Below are 25,087 nucleotides of genomic sequence, written 5' to 3' on the forward strand. Positions count from 1 at the left end.
GACAAGGGTTTTGCATTCAGATGATGAGAAGTGACCCCAGGGAACAGGAGTGGGGCATGGAGAAACCGAAGCAGGGAAATGAGATAAGCCAATACAAGAGTGTGTTCTTGAGCTCAGCACTGCCATGGATGACTATGACTCAATTCTCCTGGGACCCTCTGAGGAACCCTGTAGGTAGAATGCATCTCAGAACTGTGCGCCTGAAGAACCCAAGAGAATAGCAGGTACCCACCCACTCCCATCCCACACTGGTCAAGGGTTCTTCATAAGCAGCTCCATCTCATTTCCAGGTGTGTGCATGTGTGAGTGCAAAGCAAGTTCCTGCAAGTGTCTTTCCCCAAGGTGTCCTAGGAGCCCCCAAGCAGAGAGAGACAGATGCTTGGTGCAGCTGAGATGACATGATATCAGGTTACATCTTCTCAGAGCTGGTCACACAGCAATGACTAGAGTAAGAGGCAGGCGAACAGGATGTAAGGGAGAATTCAAGGGTCGTCTCAGGACCATGGCCAGCGAGGCACCAAGAGATAATGCCACAAGGATAGGTTTTGGAAGAGATTATGTCTCGGTAAGAAATTTGAACTTAGTTAGCAATGGGTATACATTGCAAAACCTGATACCACTGCTTGTCATATGCAGAGAAGGGCAAGGTCTCCTGAGGGAAGTGAGTCCATCATGCTCACATCCATGTGCAGGATATTATGGTACATTATAGTTCCTTGTGACTGGCTAAGTGAATCTGGAGATTTTATTACAGGCTTTAAATAAAGTAACCCTCACCAAAGGGACAACTGACCTAAAAGTATCCCAATAAAGAAACTGTTGGTTAAGGATTTGACTAAAATTCCAGAAAACATGAATAATAACAGGAAAATATCAAAGCTGGTACTTCTCCTTTGAGCTAATTTGGAAGGCAGCTATGCTCACCACTATACCACCAACGCCGGCTTTGAGCTAATTTGTAAGTAAAAACAAAGACAATACAATAAGTTCTGAGAAGTCACCTGAAAAAAATTTAAACTGATACAAGTGATTCTCTGAAATATGGATTGATTTAAATTCACTACAGTTAATAATTAATCTTAACTAAAGTATGTGTCATGTGTCAAATTATTAACTAATGATATATGAACCATTATAATGATGAAGACACGTAAAATTTTTATTTCACATTTATCTTATCTTTTAGATTCATCTTTGGTGGGGCACTTGGTTGGCTTAGTCGGAAGAGCATGTGACTCTTGATCTGAGGGTCATGAGTTTGAGCCCTATGTGGGGTGTAGAGATTACTTAAATAGATAAAAACTTTAGATTAATTTGGGAACACACACCATAATATTTATAATAAACATGCAGAGAATTAACAGATAATACTCTTTTATTGATAGGGTTCTATGAACAAAAATGTTTGGAACTCACATCTCTAGGCCATAGGTCATCAGAAGGAAAAGGAAGAGAGAGGTGTGTACAGGAAGAATTTTGGATATTGATTTAACTGGACATGGCAGATAAGTGGACGGTGGGACAAGATCAGGAAAGAATAAAAAGTAACTCGGGTTTTACACTAGGATGATGTTCAGGGGAAACATGGTGCAGAAATGGATGTCTAAAGGAAGAGGTGGTTTTGGGTGATGAGAATGAGGTGGACTACAGTTGGGCATCAGTGCATGGAGGTCTCTCAAGATGACCTATTGTGTTTTGGAATGGAAGATTTTCTGACTGCTTGATCCTCTGTCCTGGAATCAGCCACCCACAGCCCAGGCGGAATTTAGTCCTGAGGATCTAAATAGAAGTTAGTGGTGTAATTTTTGCCCCTCTCCTTGGTGAGAATGACAGGCTGACTTGCCATTTTGGAAGTGGCTATGAACCAGTCCGGGTAGGAGACAGACTCCAAGGTGGAGGTGGAGCCCTCCCTACTATGGAAAAAGAGAAAGGGCTTCTGCGCTTTCTTCTCCTTGGACATATCCATGATCTTTTTCTCCTAGGATTAGGAAAAAGCCTCATTAGAGAGGATTATTGAGAGGAAGGGTCTAAATAACACAGCCCTGAGATTGACTGCTTCCCCAAAGGGAGGGACAGAGGCCAGGGACAAAGGCAGGTGAAAGGACACCAAAGTGTCAAGACAGACAGCCCGCTGGCTCCCAATAGCTTGGCTCCATCCCAGCATCCCATAACACCAGGTGTTTCTGATTCTCTGAGACAGCACTATCTTCCCTGAGAACAGAGACCAACTTAAGTCTCTTCTGTGGGTGCTCCTGGTGGGCACCCATCTGCAGGTGCGGGCATCTCACAAGATTCCCAGCCTCCAAGTGGGTTGACATCTTACAGCGTTCATCATAACCAGAAGGATTCGCTTCATAACTACAAATGCTACCTTCGGTACAGAGACCACAGGCATATAATCCACAAAATCCAGACTAACAATCTCCCCGTCTCCTCTGCCATGCAGTGGCCTTTGCTTAAGTTGGAGCAGCCTAGCATCTTGGAGGACTTCTGGGAGTCAGTTAAAGAAAACTGAGGATGAAGAAACCACCATTCCTTGGCCTTTTTGAAACATTCTCATGGGTGTACCCTCCAGCTTTCGGAGAATGCTCTTACATTCAAATGAGTGTTACACCCATGCCCATTGACTTGGGGGTCAGCCAAGTCACATTTCCTTCCCTAAACTGAACAATCCAGGATTGAAAAAATGTCATTTTTATTCAGCAATATGTTAAATGAAATAAAAAGTGCATCTCACAGTGCTTCTCTCATTAGCTGTATGATCACTCACCTTAAGCTGCAGAGTAGGCTGGCCCTGAATTTCTGCACAGAAGAGACAAAGATGGTTGCCCTTGATTCCCAAGTAAACTGGATTGCCTTTTCCTGCATCATGAAATTCTTTGTCTGTACATGTTGTTAAATCAAGACTGACTGGAAACACAAGGAAAAATGGAAACAGGTATCAGGTCCCAGGCAGCAGAAAGTCCAGTCCTTCTGGCCTGACATTACTCCTCCTAGCCAGGGGGGATGCTGAGCAGTCAGGACTCCCTCAGAAGGAGGGAGCTCCCATTCACCATGGAGCTGAGACCCTTCATCATTATCTGAAGCCCATTTTCACTCTCTTACTTAATATCAGAACCCCAGTTGTTACCAAGGCATATTGTGTCCCAAAAATAAAAATAAAATTCCCTACCACATTTGCAGCTAAATTTGATCATATGCTGAAGTTGTAGCCCATTAGATAAATGTGGAAGTGTTGTGTGGGATTTCTAAGAATGTTCTTTAAAAGGAGTTGACTCAGCTGGGAGAAGCTCCTTTCTTATACCCTGTGTCTTCTTACTGCCAGCCTCAAATACTTGGTTGATGGTTGAGGAGAACTTGAGCTTGGTAAAGCAGAAAGCTAGAATCTTTGGACTCTGGGGGTATCACGGAGCCATCATACTGGCCTCAGCCTGCCTGCTCAGCCTTCTTTTTCATGAGAAAGAAATAAACTTCTTAGTTAAGTCCCAGTTATGTGGGCTTTTTGTTGCTATCAGCTGAATTTAATTCCCAGGAACCTGGGTGCTCTGCATCCATCGTTCAGGGCAGGGGGTTGAGAATTCTCCAGTCAACTTTCTTTATTGAATTCCCACTCAGGACAAGGCTGCATGTGGGCACCAGAGATTTAGCTGAGGATAAGACAGACATTGTCTTGGCCCTCGCAGAAAATGAGACCAAAATATGTAAGCAGAGAAATGACCAGAACCACAATAAATTGCAATGCCTGCTTTGGAGGAAGGGACCAAAGCCTGGGACAGTAGGAGACCAAATTTAGATAGAGGAATCAAGAAAGACCTCTCTGCAGACGTGAAGTTCAAACCAAGACCTTAAAGTTAAGAGGAAACTAGTATATGAAAACATGGGTGCTGGAGAGGGTCTGAAAGGAGAGTGTCACAGGGAAAGGATTGGTAAAGGCCCCTATGTGGCTCTGAAAGAAGACCGGTGCCCCTGAGATCTCCCCACTAGCCCCCACCTAGCACCCCCAAAACACAAACACATGGGAATAATACTGTTCAATTAACATCGTTCAGAAGGTCACTCTTAATGTTTTGTAGAGAATGGATGAGAGGCCACACAAATGAAGGGGGAGGGAGGGTGGTGAGGAGGTAATGGCAGTGGCCCAGGTGAGAGATTATATTATCTTAGAAATAAGGCATATTTTGCACAGAGACTCCTCAGTCTTTGCTGATGGATTGGATAGAGATTGAATCAAGGATGTCTCCTGCACTTCTGGCTTGAGGAAACAAGTGATGGTAATGCCACTAATAGATGGGGAAGACTGGGCTCATCAGCAGTTTTGAGAAGTCAGATCCATAATTCTGCTTGGGATAGATGAAGTTAGAGATGTCTGAGGGGACATCGAGAGGACATGGGTAAATTGTCCAGAGGGGACTTCTTGGTTGGAAGCATAAATGTCAGAGTGATAGAGGTGATACATCAATCTAAGAGACCAACTCCCAATCCCTTCAGTGGGGTTATGTAATGATTGCAGACTGAGATCTGAGGATCCCCAGCATTTGGAGATTTTATAGAGAAAGTGGAGCTGGAAAGGAGAATGCCAAGAGACTATTCCTACAGAAGAAGAAGATGGGGGTGTTCAAGAAAGAAAGAGTTATCGATTATGCTGACTGCAGCTGAGGAACCAAACATTGTGAGGACGGAGGAGCATATTTGGTGACCTTGGGAAGGGGAGCTTGAGAGAACAGTTCAGAAGTCAGGTTGTTTGATGCAAGCGTGAGCAGGAGATGAAGTGGAAACAAGTTGTATAGCCAGCTCTTCTATGAAGTTTGGCTACGACTAGTACATATCACTGTATAGAGATTGGTATACAGGGAAAAAAGAGTGGTAGTAAGAATGGAATGTGGGAATCAAGAGAAGGTGTTTAGTATTAAACTTAGAAATATTATATTAGAGCATGTCTGTCAGTGATAGAAAGGATCCAGCCGACAGACAAAGGTGGAGTATGCAGGGAAGAGAAGAATTAAATCAAACAAGGGCACCTGGGTGGCTCAGTTGTTAAGTGTCTGCCTTTGGCTCAGGTCATGATCCCAGGGTCCTGGGATCGAGCCCCACATCGGGCTCCCTGCTCCTCAGGAAGCCTACTTCTCCCTCTCCTACTCCCCCTGCTTATGTTCCCTCTCTTGCTGTGTCTCTCTCTGCCAAACAAATAAGTAAAATCTTTAATAAAAAAAAAGAATTAAATCAAACATTGAAGTCCTAGCAAAAGGGAAAGAAGCTGAGACAGATTGATTTTTGCTGAGAGAAAGGAATATCCCCCATTATCAGAAGAGAGGACACCAAATTAGGAAAGTGTGTAGGTTTGATAGTGAAAAGATGATCAAGTTTGATTCTGGGGACATAGGTAGTGATATGGTTGAAATTTAAAGGAGAGAAACTCCAAGGAGAAGGTCAACTGCTGAAGTGGATAATCTCTTCTTATTTGAAGACATTTTCTCTTGATAAGAACTGCCAACCCCTCACACCCTCATCTCTAAGTGCAGGGTTTCCTCTGTGGAAGAGAGCCTCCTTGTCCTTCCTGTGGACATTGGGCTCCCACCCAGAAGTAGGAAAGGCCCAAGGCCAGGCTCAAGCAAGCTCAGCCCCAACCCCAGGGGAGCTGGTGTCCCTTTTAGAGGAAAGGGTGGCTTTGATTGTCACTCACCAGGTCTGACATTTCTGCTAAAAGGAGTTGCTATTAATGAATTTTCTTTCAGGATCCATACCATTTGTTGAGAATCACAAACACCAAAGATTCTGGGACTATCTACCGCTGAGAGAAGACAGAAAACACAAAACACATATGAGGTTATTATAAACTTCAGGACCCTAGCTGCATCTTGGTAATAATGGTTTTTGAATCCTTGGGGGTAGGCTGACTGCTCTGAGAAAGAGTGGCTATAAGGAGAAAGGGAGAGAAATAAGGCAGGAACTGGTTTGTGGATCAAAGCATCTGTAAGGATCTACCTGCATTTATAGTCCCCAAAAGATTTTCGTCTTTTTTCTAGGGATATCAGTGACTTGTCTTTTTCTGATTGATAGTCTCTGGGTAGTAACAAAACCAAAAATATTCAAATTGGTCATCAGTATGTTTCTTGGTTTTTTTTACCCTCTTTATTGAAATAAATAATAATTCTGAACATACATAATAAGAAAAGAGCTAAATGCTCCCAGATTTTCAAATGCAGGTTTTGCAATCTGCATATTTTAGCAATAAATGCATCCGTAACTGAGTAAATGATAGGGGCCCGGTACTCTATTGTCTTTGGTGAGGCAGGATGGAGATATTTCCAGGCTGGTTTGAAATTCACCACTCACATTGTGAGGTAGCCATGATGGTTTCAGGGCTTCCTGTGAAGAGGACAAGGTAGATCAGATGATACAGAGGAGGTTGTCAGCAGCTGGTCTTGTGGGGGAAAGAAAGAAGAAAAACATGTCATCAATTTCTCACTGCCCCTCCTCCACCCTGGAATTTTGTGTAAAAATTCTTTTGAGAAAGCTGCCCCAAGATCCTGTCCCAGATGCACATCCAACGCTAGAAAACCCCAAATGGAAACTTCCATCTCTGTCCTGACTGGGTAGTCCTCGTTCTCCAGACTCTGATGGCCTTGGGGTGCCCTCCATCCATCACATTTGTGATTGTTAGGAGGTTCCAGAGCATCACCTCAGGCACTGTTTTGTGCAACAAGTCTCCGGATTTAAAGGAAGGAATGGAGGGGAGACTGGGCATCTATCTCCATTCTAGCTTCCCATATGGCTGGTGAGTCACCACTCATCCGGACTTCAAGCTTGAACACCACTAAATAACTGGCAGAAAATCTGCCTCTATAACCCCCATCTTCACCCATTCTTCATCCAAAGAGGCATCACTAGGATCTCCATTATGTGTTTTGACTGTCAGGAGCCATCTGTCCCTGGGCTTTTGATTAAGGAACCAGGACAGTTCTCCAAGAAGGCCATAAACTCCCCATAGTGAGAGGCAGCTGTTCACATCCCTCCCCGCCTCAGGATCCTCACGGCCTGATTCAATAGTCATCACTGGACAGGGAGTAAGCAAATCACCACCTGCACTCTTGGAAGAAGGCTTAGCTCCTCCAGCACCCTGTGCCTTCCACCAAGGCCCCCCCCAAGGCTCCCCAAGGCTAGATATAGAGCAGTGAAACAAGACTCCCCACAAATGGCATCTGAGTTGAAGTTACCTTTGTCCAAGAGATACTCTTGTCCTTGGATCCAAAGTTAAGGTTCTATCTGCATCCAAGGGCTCTGGAAAGTTGTCTAGGACTCCTAGTTCTTTTGCTGAAAAGACAGGAGAAACCAGAGACCCAGATGCAAGAGAAGATCAAAGGTCAATAGGTTTTGTGACTTCAGGCTGCACCTGTAATCTGTTATTATGGACTATGGCTTCCTCTGGACTCAGGTGCTCTGACTGACTCCAACAGGTCCCAAGCATTTTATCCACATGGGGAAGGAAGGAGGTTCTGCCTCACTTAGGCTGGGACTGCCTGACACTCAATATTTGCTGGTTCCTGGTGCCAGAGGAGTCAGTGAGTCTTTATGTAAATATCAACCAAGCATCGCTATGACTTGTCTATTCACCCTGAAGAAGTAGGGCATGCTAAGCCCTTAAGAGCAATAACCAGGAAATATAGTCATCAACACCAAGTTTGAGGAAAGAAACATTATGGGACTGCCCCAGGGCCCATGACTGGATTCTGTTGCCACAAAGTGACATACTGGAATGTTATTCCTAGGAGTGGAAGCCCCTAGTAGGTTTAATACAGACTAAGGAAGGGGTGGGTCCCCTAAGACCTGTGTAGCTTGCAACTACTCCTGGTCCACAGTCACCATATTCTCTGCCAATCTCAGACCAGGTAAAAATGCCCCAGTGTATGCTTCTCCAGCTTTTCAGAGTCTGTGTGCATGCTGCTTCTCCACTCAAGGGAGCCTCACCTGGGCAAAGCCAGCTCTTGTATACCCTGCCTATCACTGACTCTAGATCACTGCCCTGGATTAGTGGGAAAGGGAGCCTGGCTCCCAGATGCTCCACTGCTCTGAGCTAGCAGACACACATTAGGTCTTACATGAAGGAAAGCTGAGGCAATGCTGTTGATACTCTGCCCCAATCCCTTCAGGCCAATTGAGTTCGCTGTCACTGTGACAGTTGGCAGCACCTGTCAGCTTCATACCTCAAGAGTACTCATCTCAGCGGCAACCTCAACCAATGGGGGAAAGGGCTCGTGGATAAATGTCCCAGCCTCCCCAGCTTCTGGTGGGACAATGGTAGGGTTTCTCAGGGAGAACCCACACTGTGATAGTAGTTTAGTGTTCAAAAGCCAGAGACTTGTGTTCAAAAGCCAGAGACTTATATTCAAAAGATGTGTGTTCACAATTAGGCTTTGCAACTTTCAGACTTGTGTCCTTGGCAGAGTCCTTTCACATCTCTGATCCTCAAATGATTACTATATGAAATGCATTGTACCTTGTTAGATTATTGTGTGGGTTAAAGAAGAGTATGCAAAGCCCCCAGTACACGACAGCTTCCTGTAGCAACTAAGTCTTTAAGCAACTAAGCAATTAGGTCTTCTATGTCTGTCACCAGACCCCAGATCAGCCTATTTGTCTCTACCAGCCTTTTTGCTTTGACCACCAATAGCTCATCCTAGCTCTTGACATTTGTGCTACCTCATCAAATTATCTAACAACCTAACACCCTCATGTTCACACTGTATATAGTTCCAAGGGATTCCCACTGCACAGTGGGATGTGAAAGGTCATTATCATCTTGTCCTCGCCCCATAACCATTCCTTCAGGAGTGTGGAATCATGAAGCACCCACACCTAAATGTGCAGTAGGTGTCTCTGAGTCAAAACTAGGATTCAGAATCAATCTGTGGCTATGAGGAGGAGTTGCCCTAGGTATCCATTAGCATGAGTTGATTTCCACACTCTAAGAAGAAAGTCTGGAGCCTATGGCATCACCCCCATGCTCCTTAGGTAGGACCAGACCCACTTGGATATCTTGAGGAGAGAGATTCAATGTCCTGCCATAAGGTACAAAGAAGCAAATATTCAAGATACATTGGTATGGATGATGCACGCAAACTCACTCAGGATCACAGCTAATAAAACGTGGATCCTTTCAGATTCATTATTTCATCCTATAAATACATGGAGCTCCATGTAGCCAGTGCCATTAGTTGAGGTGATGGGGGCTTTGATGATACCAGATAACCCAAGACCTCTACTTATGTCTCCCTAGTATGGAGGTGTATCCTTTACCACCAAGTGGTGGATGATCCTGAGAAGGGACACTGGGTCAAATATGTGAAAGAAATTTCTCTTTCTGTAAGAAAAGAACTCCATAGGAATAAAATCTAGAGATATAGCCCTCCTTCTCTCTTCAGGTAACCAGAACTGGATCCAACTTGGGATTTCATTCCTTTGTCCACCATATCTATCTTCACTTCACGTCAAGGTCTAACATGTCACCTCAGTTCCTTCCCAACTTCTATAGCACAATTCCCATCATTCAATTTGGCTATTGTTCACATATTGCCAAGTTATTAAATGGAACAGTCCTTGTTCTATATATCCTCAATATTCAGAGTGTGACCTGTGGACCAGTATCATTCGCATCACCTGGAAGCTTGTCAGAAATGCAGAATTTCAGGGTTTATCCCAGACTTATGGAATCAGGATCTGAAATAAAGGAGCATTAAAACTACTGAAGTATATGTTCTGTGCTGATATAACACACACACACACACACGCCATACTCTAGTCACAGCAGCACACACACACAAAAAAAGAGGTCAAGACTCAGGAGCTGCCTATGACTGTAGGGGGGACAAGCAAACCAGATCTAGACCCACTCTTACCTTTCCCCAATCTCTGGGACCCATGAAGTGGGCTGTCTTGGCACTGAACAAAGTGGGGGAGGGAAAGATATAAAGAAAAGAAGTAATTCCTGGAAGGCTATGGCTGTGGAGAGGCCCTCTGGAGGATTTCCACTTTGAGTACTCACAGCTTGACTGAGCCAGGAACTCTCAAACTGGTTTAATGTAGACCAAACACTTTCTACCAGACAAAGAGAAAGCCTCTCTAGAGGAGGGCAGAGCCACTTAAATAATTTTACAAAGGCAACAAGCCACAAGTAGTTGAAGATTACCAGGCATACAAGTAAACAAGATCACAAGAACAAGAACCAAAAAAATAAACAAAGTAAGATAGCAGAAACATACACAGACATCAGATTCTGTAATTATTATACACAGAGCATAAAACAACTATCCTAACCATATTTAAGAAGCAAATGACAAACATGGATATATTTTTCTAGAACAGCAAACTATGAAATGTGGCAGATTTGGAAGAGTTAAACAGCATCTCTAGAATTATATAACACAATAAATAAAATGATATAAACCAAAACTTGTATTTAGCAACAGACAGCACACAGCAGAAGGAAGAATTAGAGAGTACCACTGATGGTATAGGAATTTCTAGCACTCACTGCCTCCCAGAAATGTCAATTTGAACAATTATCCATACATAAAAATACTTCCACAAGAGCTAAGAATTCCAGGTGAGGGATGACAGCACCTGGGTAGAACACAGAAATAAGAAAAGATGTATTGAAAAAAGGATAGGAAACATATTTTCACATTACTCCCATTGCCCAACCCCCAACCAAGCCAAGGTAGAGACATCCAACTCATGGGAGGAGAGTGAAGTAAGGAACTGACTTCACAGTGGATTCTACCATCAGCCCACACCAGCACCAGACTGACTCCTGCGGCCTGAGGCTCTGGGCCTATCCCAGCATCAGGCCAGTTCCCATGGCCCCAGACCTCTGATGGGCTCTAACCAGGCTACCAGTCCACCCCAGCACTGGGCAGACCCCCACAAACCCAGGTTCCAGGCAGCCTCCTGCTAATCCAGATTCCTGGCCCTCCCTAGCATCATGGCCCCAAGCTACCAGCCTGCCCCAGCACCCAAGGCAGCCTTCACAAATCTAGACTCCAGATAAGCTCCCATGAATGAAGTTTCTGGCCTGCCCCAGTTCCAAGCTGGTACCATTGGCCCCAAGGTTCAGGCAGTCTCCCGTGGATCTAGGCCCCCAGGCTGCCCTAGCACCAGGCCAGACCCCATGGCATCAGGCTCTAGACAGGTTACACCCATAAACCTAGGCTCCGGGTGGGCTCCCATGGATGCAGGCTAGCAGCCCACCCCAGCACCAGGCTGGTCCCTAGAGACCCACTCTCCAGACCAACTCCCATGGCTCCAGCCTCCAGGCTAGCCCACATGGATCCAAACTCCAGAGTGGCCCTCATGGCCCTCAAAGCTACAGGTTACAGGCTAACTCCCATGGACCCAGGCTTCAGGGTGGCCTCCACAGTCCCGGCTTCCAGGCCAGCTCCCATAAACCCAGGCTCCAGGGCCACCCCACCACCAGGCCAGCCCCTGTGGACCCAGACATCAGGCCCATCTACACAGACCCCAGTCCCAGGCCTACCACCAGAGACAGGCACTGGGCCTGTGAACCCAGTGAACCCAGACACCAGACTGGCCCCTATGGACCCAAGTACCAGGTCTGCTCACCTGGTGACCCAGGCACCAGACATGCCTGTGAGAACTTCAGCAGCAAGCCCACCTAGAATCTCTGGACAAGCTGACTGGCAAAGGGCTTTCCCTTCCAAAGCCAGCCTACAAAAATTGAAAGAAGTGCCTACTTCCTTAAAGGCACAGACATCAATAAAGGATCACAAATAATCAAGGAAACACAACACCACTAAAGAAAACTAATAAAACTCCAATGACTGACCCTAAAGAAACGGAGATAAATAAACTGTCTGACAAAGAACCCTGAATAATCCTTTTAGAGAAATTCAGTGAACTACAAGAACACACAAGTAGACAACAAAATATGTGTATCAAATAACCACCTTACTTTGTACAAATTAAACTTATACAATGTTATATGTCAATTATATCTCAATAAATCTGGAAACAAAAAAAGAGTAAGAGAGAATTAATTAATTCAAAAATAAATGAGAAGAAATACAAATTATAGCACAGACACAAGAATGATGGAAAATACAGAAAAGGGTGGAAAAGATGTGGGGAATAAAGTGAGAAAGCTTATGACATTTATTGGAGTCCCAAAAGGAAAGATAAAGTAGGGCAGAGGCTCTATTTGAAGAAAGAATTGCTAGCAATTCCTCAAACTGATGAAGACACCAATTCACAGATTTAAGAAACACAATAAATCCCAAGTAAATAAAAAGAAATCCGTATCAGACTGGAATTGCATAGAATCTAAGACAAAGATAAGCTAGTAAGAGCAACAGATAATAAAAAGGCACTATCTTCAAGGAAGCAAAAGACTGACAACTAACTTCTTGATAACAACAATGGTAGTCAGAAGACAGTAGAATGATTATCTCAAACATGGAAAGAAAAAACTTGCAATGGAATTCCACACTCTGCAAAATTTCTGTCCAGATTAAAGGCAAATCAAAAACAGTCCCAGATAATTTAAAGCTCATCATGTGGAAAAGCTCACTTTGGGGAATAATAAAGGAGGGGCATCAAGCAGAAAATTCTCTATAGCAGAGAATTTTTTTAAAGATTTTATTTATTTATGGGGTGCCTGGGTGGCTGTCGTTAACCGTCTTGCCTTCGGCTCAGGTCATGATCCCAGGGTCTTGGGATCAAGCCCCGCATCAGGCTCCCTGCTCCACGGGAAACCTTCTTCTCCCTCTCCCATTCCCCCTGCTTGTGTTCCCTCTGTCAAATAAATAAATAAAATCTTTTTTTAAAAAGATTTTTATTTATTTATTTGAGAGAGAGAGTGACAGAGAGAGCACAAGCAAGGGGAAGGGAAGAAGCAGACTTCCTGCTGAGCAGGGAGCCTGATATGGGACTTGATCCCAGGACCCTGGCATCATGACCTGAGCCCAGGGAGAATGCTTAACCAACTGAGCCACCTGGTGCCCTCTATAGCAGAGAATTCTATGCTTTTTTCAGAAATAGCTCTTTGTGTGTTACTGAGCCCTCATGGAGAAACACATATATGAGGCACTAAGTGACCATTCATCCCAAACTGTCCGTTTTGATTTGAATTATGTCAGACTACCAAGCAATAAAGTTAGACACATGCCCAGCAGCTGTTCACTCTCAATCCAGAATTGAATCCAAGCAGAACTAGAGGGTCCATGTAAGCTATATGAGCAGGTAATGCAGACCCCCACGTCACCCAGCACAATTGTACGAATGCCCTTCCCCTAGCTTGCATTTGCAGTTGTATGGGGGGTCTCCCTATAGCCAGTTGAATGAGGAGAAAAAAGCCCAAGTATTATTTACACATGGGTCAGCTCACTATGGTCTATAAGGCAAAAATGGATCGCCAACTATTTTACAACCACACTTGGCAGTGCCTTGAAAAATAGTGAAGAGAGGAAATAATTCAATGGGAGTAGCTGGGAGTAATACTACTGGTCATTCACTTGGTATTGTTCCAAAGGAACAATACACACAGATTCCTGGGCAGTAGTCAATGAGTGGCTCGCTGATCAGAAGACTGAAAGATAAGGAGACAGGGAGTAAAGACATGTGGATGGACATATGGGAGTGGACATAAATGTGAAGGTGTTTGTATTATATGTTAATGCCCACCAGAAAGCATCAACCATAGAAGAGTCACTGGATACCCAAGCAAATAAAACCACTCTGCTAGTTGACATTAGCCAACTACCCTAAAACAGACATGATGGGCATATAAACAGTGGGAGTGCATTCTATTCCTTAAGGCCCTTAGTAAAATATTGATTCTTAGGCCCTGCTCTAAACCTACTAAGTTGGAATTTTGAGGTGAATGGGTTTTAATTTACTAGGTCCAGAGTGAGCCCAAACATTTGAGTTTTTAGTTCAGACCCCAGATGATTCTGATATTGTTTCAAGTTTGAGAAATATAGATACACAATATATTTCAGCACTGACACCATTACATAACAATGTTTAGGTGGCCAGGAGTGTTCCGCCCTAGCTGGGTCATCTGCTGACACCCTGCTAGGTAAGGATAGCCCCAATGATGGGAACGAGGTGGCTCATACTTTGCTCTGCTGTCTTGCTCTGGGTAATTGTTGCTGATTTCTCACACAGTGCTTCATAACATCCCAACACAAGGAGACAGAAATTGAAAGACCAAAAATCAAGATTATCATACTTCCAGTCCTTCTAATAAATGTCAGTGCAGTCCGCAGCAAGTCATATCCACTTCCAAGGATCCCTGCCTTTCCTTTTTTTAAGTTTTATTTATTTATTTGACAGAGACACAGCAAAAGAGTGAACACAAGCAGGGGGAGTGGGAGAGGGAGAAGCAGACTTCCCATAGAGCGGGGAGCCAGATGCGGGGCTCGATCCCAGGACCCTGGGATCATGACCCAAGCCGAAGGCAGATGCTTAACGACTGAGCCACCCAGGTGCCCCGATCCCCACTTTCCTTACCCATGAAAAGAATAGGCTGAAGGAAAATGATGTCATTCAGAAAAGTTATCCAAATCTTGAAAAAGGCAAAAGGATTATTGTGTGCCTTTTCAATGTCATATTAGAGCATTGTCTAATGGGCCCACCCAAAGGTCATCTAACTCTCTATAAATATAATTTTGTTTGACTTACTACTTCTATTAACTTGTAGCAAACAGATAAAGGGCATATGATTTTTGTACAGTAGAGAGGCAAATGACATCTGTCTGGTAGAAAAGATAATGTCTAAAGTTGGTAACTCAAGAAATAGAAGTAAATATATCCCTAGACACATGGAAGAAAACTGAAAAAAGAGCTGAAAAAGAGTTAACAGTTGCATCACGGAAATAGGATCAGGGCAGAAGAATATCACTTTTAATCATAGACATGTATTGTTTTGGAAGAATGTTCTTTTAAACAACTTTTTAAAGTCTGAGAAAGAAAAAGTAATGTTTTATTGACATGAAGAATTATTTATTACAGCCACTGTTCTCAGGGTCCCGGAGGCAGCATCTTCGGTCCCTCATGCCCAGTCGTTCATGAGTTCAGGGACGGTATCATCAGGTCCAGCTTCAGGAAGCAGTCTTTGGTCTTTTAGCAGTCCTGGTGCCAGAAGATATGATTCCCAAAGCAGAAAAACATCCCACTCAACAGTTTCACTGCAGTTGTGATTTTGGTGACAAGGTTCTTAATTCCTTACCAGAATCCAAAAGCCCTTCTCTCAGTGTAATCTGTCAGATTACACCTCCTCAGGAGCTTCCTGGGTATAATGTGAAACTGGTCCCCATATGTGGGGGTCAGGATTGAGACCAAAAGGAAAGAGATGATTCACCCCAGATCGGTAGGTGGCAAATTTAATAAACAAGGAAACTCACATACAACGCTTGTCTTTGAGTGGCTGCAAGACAAGTAGATCTCTAGAATATTAAAAATATATAGAGAGGCTTTAACTGGGTTGGGCCACATATACCAACCAGATATCTCAACATCACATCACTATCTCAAGGCTTATGTCTTTGGGGCAGCTTCTGGGAGCAGGAAAGGCAAGCAGAACACACACATTGCAAGGACAGGGGAGGGGGTAAGGAGCCTCCAACTGCCAGAGTCCAGCTCATGGGTCAACTGGTGGTCATATCCTCTCGATGACCTCCCCCAACACAATGCATCAAGCCCCTTATACCACCCCATTGCTAAAGACCCAAAAGAACCAAATCCTTCAAGGAATGTTGGCCTGGAGCTCCTAGAACTCAAATATCAGAGCATTTGATATTCAAATGTGTGAAAACTAGATGTTCACCAGGCCATAAACCTGAAAATGAGGATGTTGCTACTCACAGGAGCCTTCCACGATTTCATATGCTGTGGTCTTTCTCAAATGTGACGGATAAGTCAAGGGATCCCTGGAAGTCTGTTCTCCAGTTCCACAAACTATGAGATTACTATGTTTCCATTTTGATTACACTCTGAATATGTTATCAGAACCTCTTCTGGATCATCAGGATAGCCAGTTACATGGCACCAAGACTCATATTTGAGCTTTGTTTGGGCTCAAATCTGTGCCAAGTGACAACCCAAAGTGTCACAGTGTCTGCATGAACAGTTTTGGTGGTAGAGAAAAGAGATGGGACATTGGAATCACCACACAGCCTGTAGTAGTCTGGAGATGCTGTAACACTCAGACCATAATCCTGTCACAAGCAAATGTGTCATTGGATCCCAACTGTCAGATGTAACAACCGACAATGTAACAATGTAAATTGGCAGATGTAAGACACTGCCACCATTTATTAGCAGTGAGGATAGTCATAAATATTCAATAACCAAGTCTTCTATTTAATATCCCAGAATTAGCTCAGTGCCCATTTTAATGTTGTTTTTTATAAAACTACAATGCTAAAACTATACGTAATTGAAGAAGAAAACTTTAAAGAATCAAGAGACCTTGCATTAAATCGGTGCTTACTGATTGCTTACTGGCCTGGCTAGTAGAGTATGTGGTCTGATTGTCCAAAAGTAGAAAAAAAAAATTTAATTTACTGGTACTATTTTGGAAATTTTATTTAAGTAAATAGAATTTTCTGCATTTGTAACATCAGAGACAAAATAAGAAATGTATTATATACAGAACCATATCTGAGCTACATCTTTCTACAATTAAATTCACAATCAGTGATTTAATTTCAACAGATTTCATCAGAATACATCATCTGAAGCATGGCTGGTGAAAAAGCGAGGCTCTCTGTTCCAGAGAAAGGGACCTTTCCTGCAGTTTTTAAAGGGATTATGTGGATGGTGAGTATGCCTAAAAGGAAAAGTCTAGAAGAGGCAAAGAAATCAAGGCTGTGAGACTGTACAGAAAGTAGTGAAATAATAGTTCTCTTTTACATGCATCATCTCCTCCCCAGCCTATCAGCAGTGACAGGGGTCCTCCTCCCCCCAGCTAAGCCCCGGTCCCAGGCTCACCCACAGAGCTATCCTCATTCAATCACTCTTGCTAATTTCAGTTTACTATGCTTGCTATTTCATTTTATATCTTAGTTTTAGCTTTCTTATTGTGTAAAAACATGAAGTTTATATTTGGCCTTATGTTTACATATTAGAATTAGGAAAAAACATAATTTAACTGTTATTAAGAATTATTTATCTTTAAAAGTTCTTTAACCTTTAAAAGGATACATTATACAACTTGAGATATACTAGCAACATACAAACTATATGGAAAATATAATCCAAATAGGAAAGGAAACAAAGCAAAACAAAAACAATCAGTTCCGCACTGGTCACCCGGTCTTGGGTAAGATTCATAAGCTCTGAGCCTTCTCCATATCCAGCCCCAGGGAATGCCCTAATGTCTTTGGGTCCCGACATTTCTCATACTCATACGGTGGGATAGCTGTGGGATGAACAGCTTCAGCCTGACAGAACGTTACATCACATCACCATTCCCTCCTATGTCTGAGCCCACATTCTATGCCTCAGTTGCCATGAAGTCATTCATAAAGTGCGGTGATAACAGGGTCCTGCCCACCTCTCAGCACTGATGTGAAAGTGACCCTGAGATAATATAGAGGAAAGCACACTGGGAACTCAAAAATTTAACACAAAGACCTCTGACCAAGCTGCCCCCTCAAGCCTGAGTTCAAGCATTGATATTTAAATTGAAGTTAACATTGTACACTCCCCCCTGGTGCGAAGTGAGGAAGATGGGGTGGCCTCTGTCAGAGGAGGCGATGAACCAGCCAGGGAAGGCCACGGACTCGAAGGTGGAGGTCCTGCCATTCTTTGAGTGGTAAAAGAGGAAGGGCTCCACGGGCTTGACTTCGTTGTACAGATCCAATATCTCCTCCTCCTTAAATATGACAGAGAAGGCCCCGCAGGAGAAGCAGAGGCTGTTTGAGTCCTTCAACATTACTTGCACGCAATCAGTAAATGTTCCAAAGCTCGAGAAAGCCTTATCCCTCTATTAAAACAGGCCTAGGAGCAGCAGAGTGAGCACACCATCTCACCTTCCCAGACCCCAGCCTCAAATCCAGAGACAGAGGAGGAATGACACAGGAACAGGTTAATGAACACGTGGGCACACTCGAACAATGAGTTGGAACTCTTCTCACACAAGAAGCCGAGCGGAGGAAAAGGAAGGAGATGCAGATTTGCAGCAAAAAACCAAGGACCTCTCCCACCAAAGCCGCAGCAGTGAGGGCCGCCGCCCTGCAAACACCATTGCTCTAACCAAAGTTCCGTGTTAGTCTTTGACCAACTGCTAGCATGTGAGAAAGGTCAGTGCCAGGAAAAAGACACAAGAGGGTCTAAAAAACCAAAGGATTTGCATTCAAAAAACAACAACAAAGTAAATAGAGCAATCAGAAAATGCCTTCTATGTCACATATAGAAGTATATTTTGTATGTTTATGTACCATGTATTTAAGTAAAATAAGTATTTCTAACTAAATTAAAGATCTCCAGAGAGCCACTACACAGGAATGGTCTGTAATTCAGCCACATTCGGACCCCCTCCCTATCTCGCTACCAGGTTATTTTCTTCATTAGTTCTGATTACCATCTGAACTTAGTATATTTATCTATCAATCATATCATTACTGCCAGATTTGTTCATCACTGCATTCCTCAACACAGAGAAATTCAATAGAGATGTGTTTAACAAATAAAAAGACACTTTCTCATTTCAAACTCCAGTACGTCCTCCTCCTCCCTTTCAATGTCCGGCCTAGGAAGGACTGGGCTGCAGGTCCCATCTGCCATCCCCAGCTTATGCCTGCTCCTCTAGCAATTCATCATTTTGGCTTTCTCTCCATCATTCCCATTAGCATATTTGCTGTCATTCTACCATCTTAAAAAATAACTGTTTCGATTGCCTATCACCGTTCCCAGCTTCCCTTTGCAGAAATTTCCCTGTAATAGTTGTCTATATATGCTGTCTTGGATTTATCCCTTCCTGTCCCTCTCTTAAACCCCCTCCATCCAGGCTTTTACCTCCAGCATTGCAGCAACACTGCTGTCACCAAGGTCCCTAAGGACCCACACATGGCAGAATGCAGTGGTCGATTCTCAGTCCATCTGAGGACAAAACCACGATAGAAAGGCGGCTTACTAGACAGGACTTAGCTGAAAATGTAATTCTCAGTCCACCTTCACCACACTCTGCATTCACTCTGTCAGCAAATCCTGTTGCCTCAATTTAAATAAAATATTTTCAGAGTCAGACTGGCTTCTATCTGCCTTCACTGCTATCCCCTCATCCATCAGATCTCACCTAGATCACGTCGAAGTTCCCCATAGGACTTTCACCCCTGCCCTCCACCACAGTCTGCTTTCAGCTAGCAGCCAAAATAATTATTTTAAAACCTATGTCCATTTATGTCACTCTCCTATTAAAAACATTCTAATAATTCCCCATTTCACTCAAATTGAAAGGCAAAGTCCTTATAAATGCCAGTAAGGCCCTTTGTGATCTGCCTTTATCTCTCCGAACTCCTCCTCCCTAATTCACTCCTGTCACTGTTTTCTCTGCTAATCCCTGCCCTCCCTGACACCCAGCTGGCTAACTCTCTTGTTGCCTTCTACTGTCTGTTAAAATCTTAGCATGCCTGCTGCACTATTTTCTATGGCAACCCGACTCCACCTGGGTCTAGCACTGCCCACCTCTCTATCCTGCTCTCCCAGGGGACATAACACTCTTACACACATCACCAACTTACCCATCCTGATAATTATTGTCTACCATTTCTCTCCTCCTGCTAGAATCCACGCCCCATGAGGGCAGGGCTCTCTGCCGTTCTGTGCCCCAATGTATGTCAAATGGCCACAACAGAGCTAAAGGCCAGTAAGAACTCACACATTTACTGAACTGAATTTGATGGGGTTAAATTAAATTGAATTGAATTAAACAGAAGTTTATGGAGCTGAAGTTTATGGAACAAGAGTAAAGATTGAAATTTCAGAAAACGGCAAGGGGAGAATGATTTAGCAGATAGGAAAAGCTTAAAATGGAATCATGACTTCGAAAATGGAACCAAGAAATTCTCCCAGGATGCAACAAGCAAAAAACAAAAACAATGAAAGGATAGAAAGTATGGAAAATTAGACAAGATATTAAAGAGGGATCTAGAAGTTCCAATGACTAAGGCATAGGAATTCCAAAAGGAAAGATAAGGCAGAATGAAAGAGAGAAACAATGGTTGAGAATATCTCAAAATTCAAGAAAGACAAACATCCTCAACTAGTGAGGGTCAGGATAGCTCAATTGCATGTACACTACTCAAAAATATCCAGGAATATTAACTATGTTTAAGAATAGGAGAATATTTCTTGGGTGCCTGAGTGGCTCAGTCGGTTAAGCATCTGCCTTCAGCTCAGGTCATGCTCCCAGGGTCCTGGGATCAAGTCCCACATCAGGCTCCCTGCTCCACGGGGAGCCTGCTTCTCCCTCAACGTCTGCCTCTCTCTCTCTCTCTGTCTTTCATGAATAAATAAATAAAATCTTAAAAAAAAAGAACAGGTGAATATTTCTTTTTTTAATTCTAAAATTAGATTACCTACCAAATACACATCTTATAAAAGAAATTGGCCTTTTTTTTAAACGTCATTTTTCATACTCACCTTCAGTTGCAAAGTGGGCTGCCCTTCTATGTTCTCACAAGACAGACACATATCTGGATTCTCTATTCCCAAATAAATGGGAACTCCTCTTCCTTGCTCAAGCAACTCTGGATACTTGCATGGGACAACAGTGACAGTGACTAATAAAGGTAAGAGGGGAGATGGTGTCAGTTTCCTCTTGAAGTCAGGACAAGGCCAGCATCTTTCAGGTGGGGCAGGAAGAAACCTTTTGAGTGTCATCCCTGCTACCCCAGGCCCACCAAATGGCCAACTACTGTATTCATTCATTCATTCATTCATTCATACGACATACCAGTCACGTCCCTAGGAAATGGAGCAAACACACAGAGTTAAACAGGTGGCAGACCCTGTCCTAGAGATTGTCATACCTCTGCGTAAACACCTGAAGGTGGGAAGCTCCAACCCCAAGCAGCCCCTCTGATCCTTGAAGAGTTCTGTCCATTAGCAAGTTTTGCTTAATGTGATGTTGAAATCTGCCTTCTTGTACCCACTCATTTAGTCCTTTTAGGACACCTTGAAGCCAGGCAGAATAAAATACTCCTCTTCCATGGGACAGGCCATTAGTTACTGAAAGCAGCTCTCCTGCCCCCCAGGAGGCTGCTCTACCCTCTCTGCTTTCTAAATCCTAGTCCAGACAAACTTCTCCCTGACATGGCTTCCCAGGCAGGTGTGAAATTCTCCTCCTTCCAGGTGGGCCCTGTTGTCAAGCCACCCTTTCACAAAAGGCCAGTGCCAGCATCCCAGGTGCACTAATGTGACCCTTCCCTTGCCTCGAAGGCAGCAGCCACGGGATGACCACTCACCTGGGGTTACACTGTTACTCCGTGGAACTGTCACAATGGTCTGACCCTGAAGGATCCACACCTGCTGATTCAAGTCGGAGACCTCCCCAGTATGAGGTTTATTCACTACAGTTTAAATAGAAAAGAATAATGAAGAACCATTATAACTAGGCCGCTTTGCTAGATGCTAGGCCCTTCAGGAAGGAAGGTCCAGGGTTTACACACCAAAACTGACAGCATTCACATGACCCTCAGCTCAGCCTTTCTTTCTGGGAAAACTATGGGTTGTGGTGAGGAGGGCCAGGGCTGCAAATGGTCTAAGAGGGTAAACTGTCCCATAGGACATGTGTGTCAAGACCAGCTACTCCCTCTGATGACTACTGTGTGCTTGGCTTGGTGCTGGGTCTGGAGTTAGAGCAGAGAATAAGCACTGCTCCCCACCCTGTAGAAGCTCACTGTCCAGGGAAAGCTGGAGAGCACTGGGTGGTAAGGGCTATACACAAAGAGGGGCAGAAAATGCTGGGGCATATCCAGAAGATCCAGAAGAGACGGGTATGAGTGCAGGTGTCCCAGGCCTCCAGAGCCCCATCTCAACATCACCTGCTGTAAAGGGTTCTCCAGAGATAGGGACTCCTCGAATGCATGTCATAGTGGGGTTGTCTCAACACCTGTGGGGACAGTGATAGGAGACATGAGCGTCAGGAGACATTTCCAAGACCTTTCCAGGACACTAGTTACTGAGATCCTCATTCTGGACAAGGAGCTGGGAAGCCTGGCCTGACACAAAGCCTAGTCAGAAAATCTGAGCCACCTCCTGAGACAAAACTTCAAGGTACCGACAGGGAGGAGACATGGGGCAGAACTTCCTCCACCCGAAAATCCAGCCAGTGACAGTATCTTCCTAGAAGTTCTAGCCAGGCGTGACTTTTGACCTTAAATACCCACAGCCGCCTAATGCCTGTGTCTCCTCCTCCTTCCCCCATTGACATCTGCTTCTGCCTGGGGGCAGAGCAGCTCTGCCAGGATCCCAGCAACTCCCTGGGAAGTGAGAAGGTGAGAAGCAGCTAGACAAGCACTGGACAAGACACAGAGCCTGGCATAGCCCCATCCCTTCCCTGAGCCCTAAAGCACAGAAAAGAGGGAAGGCTGAAAAGTTGGAGAACCTTTATCAAAAGTGCAGGGGACTGAATCACAGCTCCAACAGCTCCCAAGAGCAGTGATGGGCTCTGACAGAGACTGCCATTTATTTGGTACAATGGGGGAGGTGCCACCTACCTTGGTGGGGCGTGGCAATTATATGTCAGAATATCCTGAGACTCAGATGAAGAAATCACAGCATCAGCATGAGTTGCCAGAGAAGGAGGCACCGAGCCATGCCCACACGGAAATAGAGCGATGACAGACCCCAGGCTTCTCAGCAAGGGGAGACTGAGGGACTTCCCCAGAACTCAGTTCTCCTGCCTTTTCACTCAGGCTGTAACTGGAAATGCCAGGCCCTTCACAAAAGGAGTCCATCTGTTGAGGCAGGCAAGCTTGCCCTCTACAGTTCCACTAAGGGAGTCCTGTGATTGCAAAATTAGCTGTGGACTTCAGGCAGGGTCCACATGGCATTCCTGGCCATCCAACTATGCCTGAACCACCCAGGCCACCCCTGAAAAGTGGACTAAGCTGAAAGCTCCCTTACTGTACTCTTTCAGCACCTCCACCCCCTTGGGAAGCCACAGGCACTGAGCAGCATACCCTTAACAGAGGCAAGCCTGGTCCCTGGTGCCCCCAAAATGCAGTGGACTCCAGAACTGCCTAAGAACTAAAATAGTCAGCAATGATCTCCCTAAAAACTGAGCCCCAGATCCCAACTTATCCCCCACCCTCTGTTCTAGTAATGCAGGGCATTTGTAGGTTCTCAGTGAATGGTAACAGGTATTAATACTATTTTTGGTGGGAGGTACCATGTTTATTACACCCCCACTCTCCATCTGCTGAGGTCAAGCACAAAAATTTTCTGCTGCACAAGCTAACTTGACTGAGGTGAATTTCAAAAAAGAGACTGGAAACAACTTCGTATTTACCCGCCTAGCTGGGGGGTGGGAGGGAAGGGCTAAGACAGAGCATTCTAGGCAAGCACCTCCATGAGCTCCTCTTCCCAGCCCTGAAAAGTTCCTTGCTCAACCTCTCATACTTTTCACCCCCATCTCCTTGTTGCCCTTGGAGGAATATTGTCCTTTCTTGTTGAGGCCTCAATCCCATCACTTTTGGCTTCCAGTTTATCTGTTACCCCAGGAGAGAGTGTGATAATGAATTCAGACACACTTGTGTTCAAAGCCAGGCTCAGTCAGTGTCACCTCTCTTGGGTCCCCTCTTCAACTGAAGAGCCTCTCCATTATGTATCAATCAACATACCTCCTGTCTTGGGATGTTCACCACAAAATGGCATCTAAAGGGTCCTATCATCTGGCCCCCAAATTCCTTAGGTCTCTGTTTCAATCAGGATCTAGTGTGGAAAGCAGAACCCACACAAGGAATTTCAAAGGGAACTGGTTACAAAATATGTTAGAAGGCTAAAGAGTAACAAGTAGGTGCTGAAGTATCCCCGAAATTAACAACTACAGGAAAGAAACAAGAGGGAACAAAAGAACCTAGGAGCTCAAAGGAAGGATCTTGTAGGACTGATGCCCAGACCTCTGGAGGGGACTCTCTGCCAAACTGATGCTCAGACCTCTGAAAAGAGAGTGTAGTCTGTTCAGTGCATGAACCACAAATGTGGAGAGGAGACATCAGCCCAAGAGATGCTCAGGGGGCCCAAGGGACACAACCCAGAGAGCTGTATTTTCATTGATTCAAAAGCCATTGAGTATAGCTTGAATTTTCCATGCCTAGAAGAAGGTTGCAAAAACCTATGTCTTACGATGACATGTGTCCTCTTTGGCCTCAGCCTCTATTCCACTGAACTTTCCCTCTCTTCCCAACATTCAGAGCATCCAGTACTTTCCAGAATTGCCAGCAATCAGTTCCATTCTGAAGTCTCCAGTTTAAACTTTAGTGCGAATAACTATCAGAGAAATTAAAATAGAAGTGATGGTGGTGATAAGAGGGAAGAACTGAACCACTGGAGTGGATAATTGAGAAGCAGAGAGCCCATCTACTGAAGAAATGGACCAGAACTTTTGTCTTAGAGTAGAAGGAATGGATAATATGATTACATGATACCCTAGCTATATTTGAGAGGACTATCAATATTTATGCTGGTTATAAAAAGGAATATGATTCTGCTATGTAAACATAACCCAGTTTGTCAGATTCTATTAATGTTCTATTGTCACATACAACAATGAAAATTATGCACACCATTAAGTGTGGCTTGAATTGAATTCAAGTAAGTACTCTTAAAGCCAAAGATCCTAGACGTGGAAATAATTTTTTTTATCTTTTTTTAAAAGTTTTTTATTGTTATGTTAATCACCATACATTACATCATTAGTTTTAGATGTAGTGTTCCATGATTCATTGTTTGTGCATAACACCCAGTGCTCCATGCAGAACATGCCTCTTTAATACCCATCACCAGGCTAACCCATCCTCCCACCCTCCTCCCCTCCAGAACCCTCAGTTTGTTTTTCAGAGTCCAT

The 25,087-nt window shown here is 44.2% G+C and overlaps 2 protein-coding genes across 5 annotated transcripts in view; both read right to left on the reverse strand.

Annotated features, from left to right (window-relative positions):
• Window positions 1-1,378: 1,378 nt before the first annotated feature.
• Window positions 1,379-20,773, reverse strand: LOC102731225 (interleukin-36 beta). Of its 2 annotated transcripts, XM_031019964.2 has the most exons (7): window positions 20,659-20,741; window positions 9,655-9,714; window positions 7,215-7,311; window positions 6,334-6,421; window positions 5,681-5,788; window positions 2,771-2,910; window positions 1,379-1,978 (listed from the first exon to the last, which is right to left on the reverse strand). In XM_031019964.2, the coding sequence occupies exons 4-7, from the start codon at window positions 6,347-6,349 to the stop codon at window positions 1,766-1,768; spliced, it is 477 nt and encodes a 158-aa protein (XP_030875824.1). In that variant the 5' UTR covers window positions 6,350-6,421; window positions 7,215-7,311; window positions 9,655-9,714; window positions 20,659-20,741; the 3' UTR covers window positions 1,379-1,765. The 2 variants fall into 2 exon arrangements, with proteins under 2 accessions (XP_030875824.1, XP_030875825.1); XM_031019965.2 differs by lacking the exon at window positions 9,655-9,714 and having other exon boundaries at window positions 20,659-20,773.
• Window positions 14,694-25,087, reverse strand: part of IL36G (interleukin 36 gamma) — a 153,306-nt gene continuing 142,912 nt past the window's right edge. For all 3 annotated transcript variants that reach the window (XM_081796764.1, XM_081796766.1, XM_081796765.1), the window contains 4 exons: window positions 22,062-22,129; window positions 21,483-21,587; window positions 20,659-20,798; window positions 14,694-17,890 (listed from right to left, as the gene is read on the reverse strand). In XM_081796764.1, coding sequence (XP_081652890.1) covers window positions 17,681-17,890; window positions 20,659-20,798; window positions 21,483-21,587; window positions 22,062-22,110 — 504 coding nt within the window. In that variant the 5' untranslated portion in view covers window positions 22,111-22,129 and the 3' untranslated portion in view covers window positions 14,694-17,680. The remainder of the gene's footprint in view (window positions 17,891-20,658; window positions 20,799-21,482; window positions 21,588-22,061; window positions 22,130-25,087) is intronic.

This window comes from Leptonychotes weddellii, chromosome 10 (assembly GCF_054177405.1).
Source record: "Leptonychotes weddellii isolate Sample4059 chromosome 10, ASM5417740v2, whole genome shotgun sequence".
Lineage (NCBI taxonomy): Eukaryota > Metazoa > Chordata > Mammalia > Carnivora > Phocidae > Leptonychotes > Leptonychotes weddellii.

Excerpts from the sequence above, each read along its gene's own strand:
- LOC102731225 (XM_031019965.2), bottom strand. Across the intron at positions 2,911-5,680 it reads TAGCAGAAATGTCAGACCTG|TCAGTCTTGATTTAACAACA; the intron begins GTGAGTGACAAT and ends TTGTGTTTCCAG. Across the intron at positions 1,979-2,770 it reads AGCCTACTCTGCAGCTTAAG|GAGAAAAAGATCATGGATAT; the intron begins GTGAGTGATCAT and ends TCCTAATCCTAG.